The sequence below is a fragment of the Rhinolophus sinicus genome, chromosome 10 (genome assembly GCF_057876585.1).
Source record: "Rhinolophus sinicus isolate RSI-liver-muscle chromosome 10, RSI-T2T, whole genome shotgun sequence".
Taxonomy (NCBI): Eukaryota; Metazoa; Chordata; class Mammalia; order Chiroptera; family Rhinolophidae; genus Rhinolophus; species Rhinolophus sinicus.
Genome location: NC_142510.1, coordinates 2,576,183 through 2,588,004, shown reverse-complemented (window position 1 = coordinate 2,588,004; position 11,822 = coordinate 2,576,183). Strand labels below are relative to the sequence as shown.

Genomic DNA, 11,822 nt, shown 5'->3' with positions numbered 1-11,822 from the left:
ATGTGTACACGGGAAGGTAACCGTGAACCCCTAGCCACCAAATCCCTGGTAGGAAAAGCAACTGCTTTTGATAATTCGAAGAAAAGAGAGAAGTTATTTTGACCTGGAGTGCTTAGATAAGGGTTTTAGGAAGGAGGGGGAATAAACCAAGGCCCCAAATAAAATGAATAATGATCACAACAGCGACAGGTTGTTGATTTTACTACACCACGTCCTGCAACGTGCATTTGTGCGCAGCGTCTTACCTAATTATACAACCTCCGTGGTAAGTGGGGAAGGCATTTCAGGCCCGGGGGAGCCCAGGGGTGGACGGCATGTTTTCTAGTCGTCTCCAGAGTTGGGCTGGAACTACAAGCCTAGAGGGTCAGCGCGCCCCTGGGCCTGCGCCCCTGCAAGCTCCCAGCTAACCCCGGACGGACTCTGGGGGGCAGGTGGACTCGCACCTTCCTGCCACTAGCGCACTGAAGCTGACCGTGCGGCAGGCCTGTCACCAGGGCGAGGCAAGCCCGGGGACTGAGGCACTCGCCTCCACTGCAAAATTTAAGCGACATACTCGAAACTCTAGACACTCGGCACTGAAGGTTAAAGGTGGGCTGCGCGCCCCAGGCGCTGGGAGGACCGCGGCGGAGAGACACCTGGGGCGGGGACGCCTGGTCGCCTGCGCGGGGCGGGGCGGGGCGCGCTGGGTCCTCCCGCCCCCGCGTACCGGCAGGGGTCGCGCCTCTGCAGCGTCCACGGGGCGCAAGCGGCGCACCTGCGCTCGGGGGCGGTTGCCGGGGGCGTTGGGAGCGGGCGCCGCGCGGGTGGACGCGCGCACCTCAGCGGCGGGGAGGCCGAGAGCTGAGGGTGAGTGTCCGGACCTCCCCGCCCCTGGTCCCCCGCCCCTGGTCCCCCGTCCCTAGTCCCTCGCTTGGGCGGCAGCTCCCCGGATTCCGGGGGAGGAGAAAGTGTGCCCTCCCCCCAAAAAAAACCCCACAACACGCCAGAGTACGAGCGCTTTCCCTCCAGTGCCAAGTCCACGCGGAAGCCCACCAGCACCAGTTAAACAGGAAGATGCTCTTGGGCGTTTTATTTCGGCTGTGCCGTCTTTGAAAGCAGCGGTTTGGGGGACAAATGTTTGGTTTTCTAGTCCTGACTACTTCACCATTTGTTTGCCATGAAATGATTGTTCTATTGTTAACAAAGCAGCTTCCATGTGAAAAGGCAGCGACTGCTAATTCTTCACCGGGATTAGTTATAATATTAGAATTTTCCTTATAATAGGGAATTGATCAGTGGTTACCTCCTATCAATTTTGGGAAACAGTTCAAGTTTTGTTTGGGATTTCCAGCGGCATAACCAAAAACAAACGACCCAGGTAAACAGTCTTGTGAAATAAGCTAAGTTAAGCTTTGTTGGTATGACTAAACTGGTTTTGTCTGCTCAGGGAGTTTTCAAGCCTGGTCTCCGTTTGTTTTTCAGTTTTAACAAGGGCCAGGATGTTGAGGGTGCCTTGGTTTGCAGGCTCTTTTGGGTCAGACTTCTTTGGCCCTAAGATTTTCCCTAATCTCTCCAGGATGTAGTGAAGGAGGTGGGGTGACAGGACACTGAGAAGGTTTGTTTTCCTCTTTGTGCATTATTTCAAATGTATTGTTTTACCGAAGAAAGGACTAACTGAAAGAACTGGCCTCTGTCCTTTTAGGCTTGGATGTTGCTCTCTCTTTCCTTATACAAAAAAAAAAAAAAAAAAAAGAAAGAAAGAAAGAAAGAAAAGAAAGGAAAGGAAAGACAGAAAGAAGTGAATGGAGTGTGGGACACAAAATTGCACTGAAGTGAAAAATTATGTTTAATATTTCAAAATATTACCCGATATACGAACTAGAGAAAAAAGTTCTTGGTCCTGTGCATCAGATGGTTCTTTGTTCTTAAGAAGCAATTAGAAAAACAGCACATGTACATTATACAGAATTCCAACCTTACGGACATAAATATTGTAGAATATGTAAGTCTTCCATATCCCACCTCCCAAGAGACAAATACTGTCAAGAGGTTGGTGTATATTCTGCCGTTTTCCTTCTCGATACATATACTAACGTATTTATATTTTTACGAAAAAGTACACCACATATACTGTTTTGCATCTTTCCCCTTTTATGATGTGTCATCCCTCCACGAGAGTACAGTATTTGTCCTTTTATTTGACACAGATGACTAGGATTTCATTGAAGGCATTGCCATTATGTTTGTAATCAGTCTCTCTCCACTTTCACAAATCTTTCCGTTGTAAACCCCTCAGTATAGGTTTAAATTTTTAAGAAACTGCTAAAGCTTTCCAAAATGTTTGTGCCATTTTGCGCTCCTACCTGTAACTGATGAGATTTCGGCTCCACATCTTCTCAGATATTTGATGCTGTCTGTCTTTTAGCCATTCTATAAAAAAGTTTAAAAAATCTTTGAGCCATTCTAATGTGTGTGTGGAGGTATCTCATTGTGGTTTTACTTTGTATTTCACTGATGGCATATAAGGTTGAGTTTTTCTGGTGCTTTTAAAAATTTTTATTTTTTTTAGAGCAGTTTTAGGTTCACAGGAAAATGGAGGGGAAAGTATAGAAATTTCCCACATACCCCCTACCCTACGCCACACATGCATAGCCTCCCTTAACCACCTCCCCCACCACAGTGGTATGTGTTTTTTTTTGTTTGTTTGTTTGTTTTAAGATTTTATTGGGGAAGGGGAACAGGACTTTATTGGGGAACAGTGTGTACTTCCAGGCCTTTTTTTCCAAGTCAAGTTGTTGTCCTTTCAATCTCAGTTGTGGAGGGTGCTGTTCAGCTTCAAGTTGTTGTTCTTTCAATCTTAGTTGTGGAGGGCACAGCTCAGCTCCAGGTCCAGTTGCCGTTGCTAATTGCAGGGGGCACAGCCCACCATCCCTTGTGGGAGTTGAACCGGCAACCTTGTGGTTGAGAGGATGTGCTCCAACCAGCTGAGCCATCTGAGAGGCAGCTCAGCTCAAGGTGCTGTGTTCAATCTTAGTTGCAGGGGGCGCTGCCCACCATCCCTTGTGGGACTCAAGGAGTTGAACTGGCAACCTTGTGGTTGAGAGCCCACTGGCCCATGTGGGAATCGAACCGGCAGCCTTCGGAGTTAGGAGCATGGAGCTCTAACTGCCTGAGCCACCGGGCTGGCCCAGTGGTATGTTTTTTTACGATTGATGAACCTATGTTGACACGTGAAAAAGTCATCAAAATCATTCAAAGTCCATTCACAGTTTACCTTAGGGTTCACTCTTGCTGTACATGCTATGGTTTTGGACAACTGTAATGACACATATCCATCATTACATACAGAATAATTTTGCTGCCCTAAAAATCCTCTGAGTGTCGCCTCTTTAACCCTCTCCCCATCCCCAGACCTGGCAACCACTGACCTATTTACCGTCTCCACAGTTTTGTCTTTTCCAGAATGTCATAGAGTTGGAATCATACAGTATGCAGCCTTTTTAGATTGGCTTCTTAATCATGTGCGTTTCAGGTTCTTCCATGTCTTCTAATGGCTTGGTAGCTCATTTCTTTTTTAGCGCTGAATAATATTTCATTGTTTGGATGGACCACAGTTTGTTTTTTTCATTCACCCTCTGAAGGACACCTTGTTTGATTGTCTATACGTTTTGGCAGTTATGCATAAAGCTGCTGTAAACATCCCTGTGCAGGTTTTCTATGGACATAAGTTTTGCACTCCTTTGGGTAAATACCAAGGAGCATGTTTCCCAGATCGTATGGTAGGAGTTTGTTTGGTTTTGTAGGAAACCACCAACGTTTCCTAAAAAGTGGCTGCGCCATTTTTCATTCCCACCAACAACGAATGGGAGTTTCTGTGGCTCCACGTCTTTGTCAACATTCGGTGTCAGTGCTTTAGATTCGGCCATTCTGATAGGTGTGTAACGTGCAATCTCGTTTTAATTTGCATTTCTTTGGTGACGTATGAGGTAGAGCGTTTTTTATATGTGTATTTGCCATCTGTATACCTTCTATGATGCAATGTCCTTGAAGGACAGTCGTCCATTTTTAAAATCGGTTTCCTGTGCTTTTTGACCATCTCTGTATCTTTTCTCCCCGGATTTAATCAATATAATTGACATATGACATTGCATAAGTTTAAGGTGTACACTGTAATGATTTGATCTATGTATATATATTGCAAAAATGGTTACCAAATACATTTATTTAGTTAACACATGCATCACCTCTCATAGTTCCAGTTTTATTGCGTGTGATGAGAACTGCTAGATTTCCTCTCTTAGCAACTTTCAGAAGCACAGTGCAGTATTACTAACTGTAGTTTCCATGCTGTACATCACATCCTCAGAATTTAGTAATCATAGAACTGGAAGTTTGTACTTTCTGACCACTTTCCCCCATTTCCCCCACCCCTGGCAACCACTGATCTAGGATATTTTTTTCCCCCCATGGAGTATTTATTTTTGGTGCCAGGCACCTGTAGGCATTTGCCATCTGGGATCCCCTGCATCTGGGGTCAGGGATTGAAATGATTTGGAATTGGGCTGCAGTCCCTGCTGAAAGCCAGTTGCCTCATGTTCCTCCTTATTTATAAGGTGAAATCCTGAAAGAATGCCTCCCCATTCTGGTCCTGATTTTCAGCTCTCTTCCTGGTGCCCCGAGAAGTTCAGTCAAGATCCCACAGTTGGTGATAGAGCTGGGAAATGGACCTAGACAGTCGGACTAGGATCCCGGGTTAGGAAAACCCTACCATGCCACCCACACCAGGAGGGAAGGGCTTTATTTGTTTTGTTTTGATTCCCATTGTGCACCCACATTTGACACGGCACATAGGAGCTATTCAGAAAATAGTCATTAAATATGAGAATGCATCGGCTCCCATCAGCGATGTTACTGCAGGTAGGTATTTCCAATCTCGCAAATTATTGACTGGCATTTTGGGCTTACAGGTGTGGTGTGATTTTTATGTACTGTTTTGTTGGTGTGTGTTTTTTTGTTTGTTTGTTGTTGTTTTTTTGTCCAACAGTGATGATTTAGTTATTTTGTATTGTTTCTGAGTTAGTATTTTGATAAGAATTGGGAAAGCTACTGGCCAAAGCTACCTGGCAACTTGCATCAGTAACATGTTGGTCTTTGTTTTGTGCTTGAAGTTTTGTACGTATTGGGAGCTCAATAGATGCTGAATAAATTTTAAAATGTAAGGATAAACAATTTCTCAAATATTTCAAATGTTTATTGTTGTCATCGTTTAAGCTTGATGAGAAAATTAATTCAAATTTAAGTGATTTACTTGTGTAAAATTTATTTTTTGTTAGATAATCTTAATTTCTTTTTTTTTTTTTTTAATCTTTACTACCTCCGTAGAGTTGAAGAATGGATTTGTCGGGGTTGAACACACTTAGGGTTCTTCTGTGGAAGAATTTCATTTTAAAGGTAAGTTGAGCTATTTTGTAGGATTTTCGCGACATCTAAAAGACCATCCCAGGAAAATTGTGACAGCACCATTGCTGCATTTCGATTTATACTGTTGTGTTTTTCTCTGGTCTAGAGCTGGGGGTATCTTTTCCCATTATGAAGAGTCCTCATAGAAGGAAATAATAACACAATGACTCAGAGAGGACAAAAAAGTCCAGGGAACGGCTGCTAGCATACGCTGAACCTATTCTTTTGGGCCGTCTATATCTTTTGTGAAGCGTCTGTTAATGTAAAATAGTTAGTTGTTTGCAGAGTTAACATACTCTTAGGGTCATTAACAATCTTTTTTTTTTTTTTCCCATCTCCTAGAGACGGCAGTTTGTTACTGTAGTTGTGGAAATCATCCTGACGTTACTGTTTGCTGGTACACTTTTGTTAACACGCAGGTTTACTACTATCAAGAAGTCTGGACCGTTCTATTACTCTCCTCAGCCTGCTGATGAGTTGCCTTTATTCTTCAGAACGGTCCCTTTTTCTGATCTGTGGGAACTGGCCTTCGTGCCTTCCAAAAGTGTCGTGGTGAAGGATATTGTTGAAACCGTGATAAGGGACTTAAACTTGAATTTTAAAGGTGAGATATGAAAGTTTTCCGGGAAAAAAATTGTATTATGAAATTGTTTTAGTGAAGGCACATTTATAACCTTTGAACTGTGCGTAATCTTCCAAGTAAAACACTGTAGGATATCCACATAACTAGATGGTAACCTCCTAAGTATCACATTATGGCCTTTGGTAAACTTGAGCGTTAAATCCACATCCAGTATTTTGTCCCAGAGTTAAATTCACATCCAGTATTTTGTCCCAGAGCCCAAGCAAATAGTATTTTAAAACTAGATGATTGATTTATATTATTCAAAGTTATGACCCACGTCTGTGATACTAAATCTTCGTTGTTTCTGGTTGTGCTGCTTACACCTGGGTAATTATAGCTCCAAGGAGAGGTGCGTGACGGTGCACTCAGCGTGCCCAGAAGCACAGCATAAGCCCTCATTCTGGGTGCATACTCAGTGGTCAGTAATTTCAAAACGTTGTCCATATGAGAATGTTGCCTAATTCATGTATGAATGCTTTATAGAAGACTCGGGCTGTATAGAATTATTATAAACGTTCCCTGTTCTTCACTTACCCTCACATTCTCAACCCAATTTCTCTCCTGTTTCTCCCAGAAGTAAACATCGGCAGGGGTTTGGTGAGCGTCCCTCTAATGCCCCTTCTCTCTACACACATACATTTACCCAGTAGTCTAATTTTTTCAATCTTTTTTGTCTCTCAAGGAATTTGAGAGTCAAGGACATCTCAAAACATTTTTTTTTCTATTAAAAAAATCACTGAAGCAGAAGAATGCAAAATCCCAATAATTTTTAAAGTACACAACACAAATTTTCTAATACATTAAGTCGCTTACAGGCGACTTTGGGTTACCCAAAATATTTTATAATTTCCACTCTAGTTTCTTCTTTGATGCATAGGAATTTCAGAAGTGTGTGTAGCTGAACTTCCAAACCTTGGAGCTATGTTATAATCTTTCTGTTGTTGATTTCTATTTTAATTTCCTTGAACCAGAGAGTATAATTTTCAGTTGTTTGACATTTTGAGAGTAAATTTGTGGCTAGTTTATGGTATATTTCAATAAATGTTCCATGTGCATTTGTAAAGATAATAATATACTGTAGGTTTTGCTTGTGGTATTCTGTAAATGTTTCCAAGGTCAAGTTGGTTAATCGTCGTGCTTTTCAAATCCTCCTCTGTTCTTACTAGCTTTTACCTGCTTATCCTATTAGTTGTTGAGAGGGGTATTAAATTTCCAACTAGGTGTCATTAGTGTTAAAAAAGTTATGTATATTAAAATAATGTTAAATTTTTATTTTTGCCCATATCTTTTGAAATTATTAGGTCATGTGATCTTTCTGTTGAATTGTTTTAAAAAATATTTCTCAGTTCTGGAATTTCCGTGTATCTCTGTTTTTCATAGATTCCAAGACTCTAAAGGAATGTTTCATTTTTCAATGTATGAATCGTATCAACTATAGTTACTTTAGAGTCCTCACCAGAAAGTTCTGATATCTGGATTACATGTTGTATTTTTTTATCTTAAGTCATTGAGCTCTGTTTTATAAGCTTGTCTTGTGTATTTTCATTAAATGGCAGGTACTGTGGTTGAAAAGTATTAGAGGCTCTGGAGAGCACTTCTTTATCCAAAGAAGGTTACGTTTTCTTCCTGGTGGTTGTCAGAGTACTGATAGCTCAGTTTGATTCCACCAAAGACTGGTTTTAGGCCTCAGTAAGGATTGATCTATGTCAATCGTCCCTTTACCCCTGAGGGACACCCCTTGTCTTAGGGCATGGGCATTGCCAACTATAATTTTATATATATGTATATATATATATATATATATATATATATATATATATATATATTCACAGGATATGGAGTACAGCATAGGGAATCAAGTCAGTAGAATTGTAACAGCTATATACGATGGCAGAGGGGCAGTAGATTTGGGGAAGGGGGGTTATCACTTTGTGAGGGGTGTAAATGTCTAGCTGATACATTGTTTTGCAGACCTGAAACTAATAAAAACGACAATAAAAAAGAAGCCTTCCTTGAACCCCATTGATAAGGTTGGCATTGTCCCAGCTTCCCACAGAACCCTGGGGTTTTCTTTGCAGCGGTCATCACACCTACTAGTCATTGGCGTGATGGTTTACTATGTGTCTCTCCCACTGACTGAGAGCTCCAGGAGGCGGCGGTCTTATCCCTGCATCCCCAGTGCCCAGCCCAGGCCCTGGCATAGAGTAGACACAAGTAAATATTTACTGGATGAATATATATAAAAGAAAAAATGCATGAGCTGCAAGTAGCAATACCATTTGTTTTTGAAAAAACAAACACACACAAAGATATCCTGATCTACTCTATTTTCAATGTGTTTCTACTTAGTAATGGAAATTGACTTTTAAAACTAATATCAAATACCCTTTTATTTTTCTCCCATTGTCTCTTACATACATTAAATTCAAGTATTGTATATTTTCCTGAGTATCTTTCAAATAAATTCATTTTCATTTGTTTTAAAAAAAGGAATGCATGGAACTTCACTTCCACCTACTGGCTATTGAAGCCTTTAGTATCCTGTTTACAGCAAAAATACATTTACTCCCAAGAAAAATGTTTAATGTATACAAACGTATATGTAGATATTTAAATGACTAAGTATTTTATCTTAGGAGGGTATAAATGATGCCACATTTAAAAATTTTTAATTAGGTTAAATTTAATTTAGGCTAAATTCATTAATGGATCACCTCAAATAATTGACACATAATTGCCTCAAATTTTAAAACTATAAAGTTGTTTTGTTCCTCAACTTCTTTTTTGTGTGTGTGTGTATTTTTATTTAGATATTGGAGATTCCCTGTGAATAGATTGCATAGATCAATTTTGTTATTTCCCTTCAAGGTGGAAATTTCAAAACACAGTTGGAAGCATCCCTCTTCCTTAATTTTACTTCATTATGTAGTTATTACAATAAGAATTATAGTTTAAGCTTGTGCTAAAACTGTTAAAACTCCTAAAAAAGTGTGTGCACTCTAAATACCTATTAGTTTATTATGCCAATGCTTGAGCGACAGTGCTTTGAAATTTATAATATTTTGGTAGCCTTTTATCCATGTAAAGTGTTTTTTCCATTTTATAAATAGGAAGGGCTGTCAGACCTTTTGCCTTTATGTGGTCAACTCGCACATCAGATTTCTCTCTCTCTCTACAGTTCAAGGCTTTTCTTCAGAAAGCGATTTTGAAGATTATGTTGAGCAGAATAACTCTAGACGAGTATTGGTTGCTTTCGTTTTTGACCATGAGTTCAAAAATAGCCATGATCCCCTGCCACTCCAGGTACGCACGTTTTATGTAGAAACGTCATCACTGTACTTCTCGTTTCCAGAGATCTCATGAAGCAGAGGTGTGATGATTCCGTTTTATAAGTGGGGAGACTGTCACTTACCCAAAGTCAGATTGCTTGTACGTAGCAGCGCAGGGATGCAAACCCAAATCCCACGCGCTTGAGTGCCTGTGCATTTATTTAGCCCGTGCTTTGTGTTGATGGGGAAAGAACTGAACTCACTCTTACCAGCCCTTCTGTGTGTCAGTGAGAACCCTAGGAAGCACCGATGGCTGAGGGTTACCTTTGCTGCTGCATCTGGCATGGCGGCTGTCTCCAGCTGTGCACGTGATGCGATGGTGAGCTAAACGCATCTCCTAGGTCCAAAGACCGTCTGTGATGCAGCAGGTACATCTCCACTAGCCTGGGCCACAGCTGGAAAACGTTCCTCTCTCTTTCAAATGAATCTCTTAATTTCTTTCCTGAGTCTGAATCTAGAATATCGTGCTAAGGCTTAGCCAGGCTGAATCACATTTAGGACTTCTGCAGACACCGAGGAAGATTATAATAATAACCCCCAAGGAGAGACAAGGGCAGTGCTTTGAACTTGGCGTCTCTGGTGTTAGGAGTATAACCAAAATGTGGTGTAGATACGTGCGTGGAGCCCAAATTCTGCATCTCGGTTACAGATGGTTGTCAACTCCATGAAAGGGAAGGACAACCACGGGGTTGTACGTAGGGGGGTGGGAGTCTTTTCGTTCTGTCCCTTCTCTCCCCACCCTTTTCATAGACGTCAGCTCCCCTCAAGTGACTGACTCCATGTACAGCCCATGTTTGCTCAACAGTGACTATACGAGGTCTGACAATTAAGTTTGTGAACTCACCCAAGAAAAAGTGCTACATACCTCATTGCTGAATATCACTATGGTCACCTTCGACGGACTCCCCTTGGGAAGCTATGCACCGACGCCAGTGCCTAGTCCAGTCCTCAAAGCCATTTTGGAACTCTTTTTCTGGAACGGCCATCAGAGCTGTCCTAGTATTACCCTTGATGTCCTGAATGACATCAAAATGTCTTCCTTTCAATATTTCCTTTATCTTTGGGTAAAGAAAGAAGTCATTGGGGGCCAGATCAGGTGAGTAGGGAGGGTGTTCCAATACAGTTATTTGTTTACTGGCTAAAAACTCCCTCACAGATGGTGCTGTGTGAGCTGGTGCATTGTCGTGATGCAAGGGCCATGAATTGTTGGCGAAAAGTTCAGGTCGCCTAACTTTTTCACGCAGCCTTTTCAGCACTTCCAAATAGTCAACTTGGTTAACTGTCCAGTTGGTACAAATTCATAATGAATAATCCCTCTGATAAAAAAAATGGTTAGCAACATCATTGCAACAAGTTCATGAACTTGATTGTCGGACCTCGTATTTTTCCTCAACTAGAATTTGAGCTCCTTGAGTAACAAGGGCTACGTCTTAATCCTTGGACTTGTAATAAGTGCCTAAAACTTTTGATAATTGAATATATGAATGTTTATCTTTATTTGTGATATCTGCCCTTCCCTCCTCATCTTACTGACTCTTCTGGTGTGACCCTTCTGACTTCTGGCAACTGTAGCACTATTGCTGTTGTAAAGCTATTTAGGCCCATCGCAATCTCGCTTTACGGTTCCCCAATCCTCTAGAATTAGTATTATCTTTCATGTAATAATGACGTAACACGCCACATTAATATTTTAACATTCCTCTTCTGTCCTCAGGTAGGATTCTTTTGTACGTTACAAGCACGTTTAGGAGAGGAACAGATTTTCCTTCCAGAACACTTACCTGATAATGGAAAGAGAAACGAATAATGCCTTTTGGTGTATTTCATTTCCACGTGCATGCAGGCTGTCTGTTTAGGGAAAAATACGGCCCCAACCTTCAGCGGCCTTACATCCACTTTGCTCTCACTTGCTGATGTTCAGACTCCACTTTGGTGCTTCTCAGTCTGCCTCCAAATCACGTATTTGCAACCACTTATTTGTACTTTAACTTCCTTGTGTTTCTCACCCTTGCTGAGTTATTTTTTTTGTTTATAGGTATTGTTTGTTTCTTGTTGCTCTTGTAGGTAAAATACTCTCTGCGTTTAAATCGTTTTCAGAGGAACAAGTATGTGGGATTTTTCCAAGCCCAAAGCTGGGAGACAGATGTTCTCTTTCCAATTTCTCCTCCAATGGGACCCAGAAACGTGCACGACTCAAATGGGGGGAGTCCTGGTGAGCAGATCTTGAGCTACACTTATTTGAATATCCTTGTTGTATAATAAGAGCCATCGCATAGTTATATTTCTTCAACCTTGTGATGAAAACTATTTACTTTTAACTGACTATGCTGGTGACTTTTTCTTTTCATTTAAAATTTCCGTGTCCAAAAACCCGTATGAAAACTCCCATATGTTGGAACAGTGTGTTTTTATCCTTTCCGGATTGTTAT

At 41.3% G+C, this 11,822-nt stretch overlaps 1 protein-coding gene across 7 annotated transcripts in view; it reads left to right on the top strand.

Moving 5' to 3' along the window:
- The first annotated feature begins 135 nt into the window (after nucleotides 1-135).
- LOC109458208 (phospholipid-transporting ATPase ABCA3-like) overlaps nucleotides 136-11,822 on the top strand; it is a 62,988-nt gene continuing 51,301 nt past the window's right edge. For 4 of the 7 annotated variants that reach the window (XR_016022504.1, XM_088801189.1, XM_088801190.1 and 1 more), the window contains exons 1-5: nucleotides 710-846; nucleotides 5,362-5,430; nucleotides 5,782-6,043; nucleotides 9,243-9,367; nucleotides 11,458-11,605. Coding sequence is in view for 6 of the 7 variants with exons in the window: in XM_088801189.1 (XP_088657315.1) it covers nucleotides 5,371-5,430; nucleotides 5,782-6,043; nucleotides 9,243-9,367; nucleotides 11,458-11,605 (595 nt within the window). In the remaining variant the exon portion in view is untranslated. Of the gene's footprint in view, nucleotides 266-451; nucleotides 589-709; nucleotides 847-4,409; nucleotides 4,897-5,361; nucleotides 5,431-5,781; nucleotides 6,044-9,242; nucleotides 9,368-11,457; nucleotides 11,606-11,822 lie in introns of those variants that run through there. The other 3 variants (XM_088801187.1, XM_088801188.1, XM_088801186.1) reach the window with 3 other exon arrangements.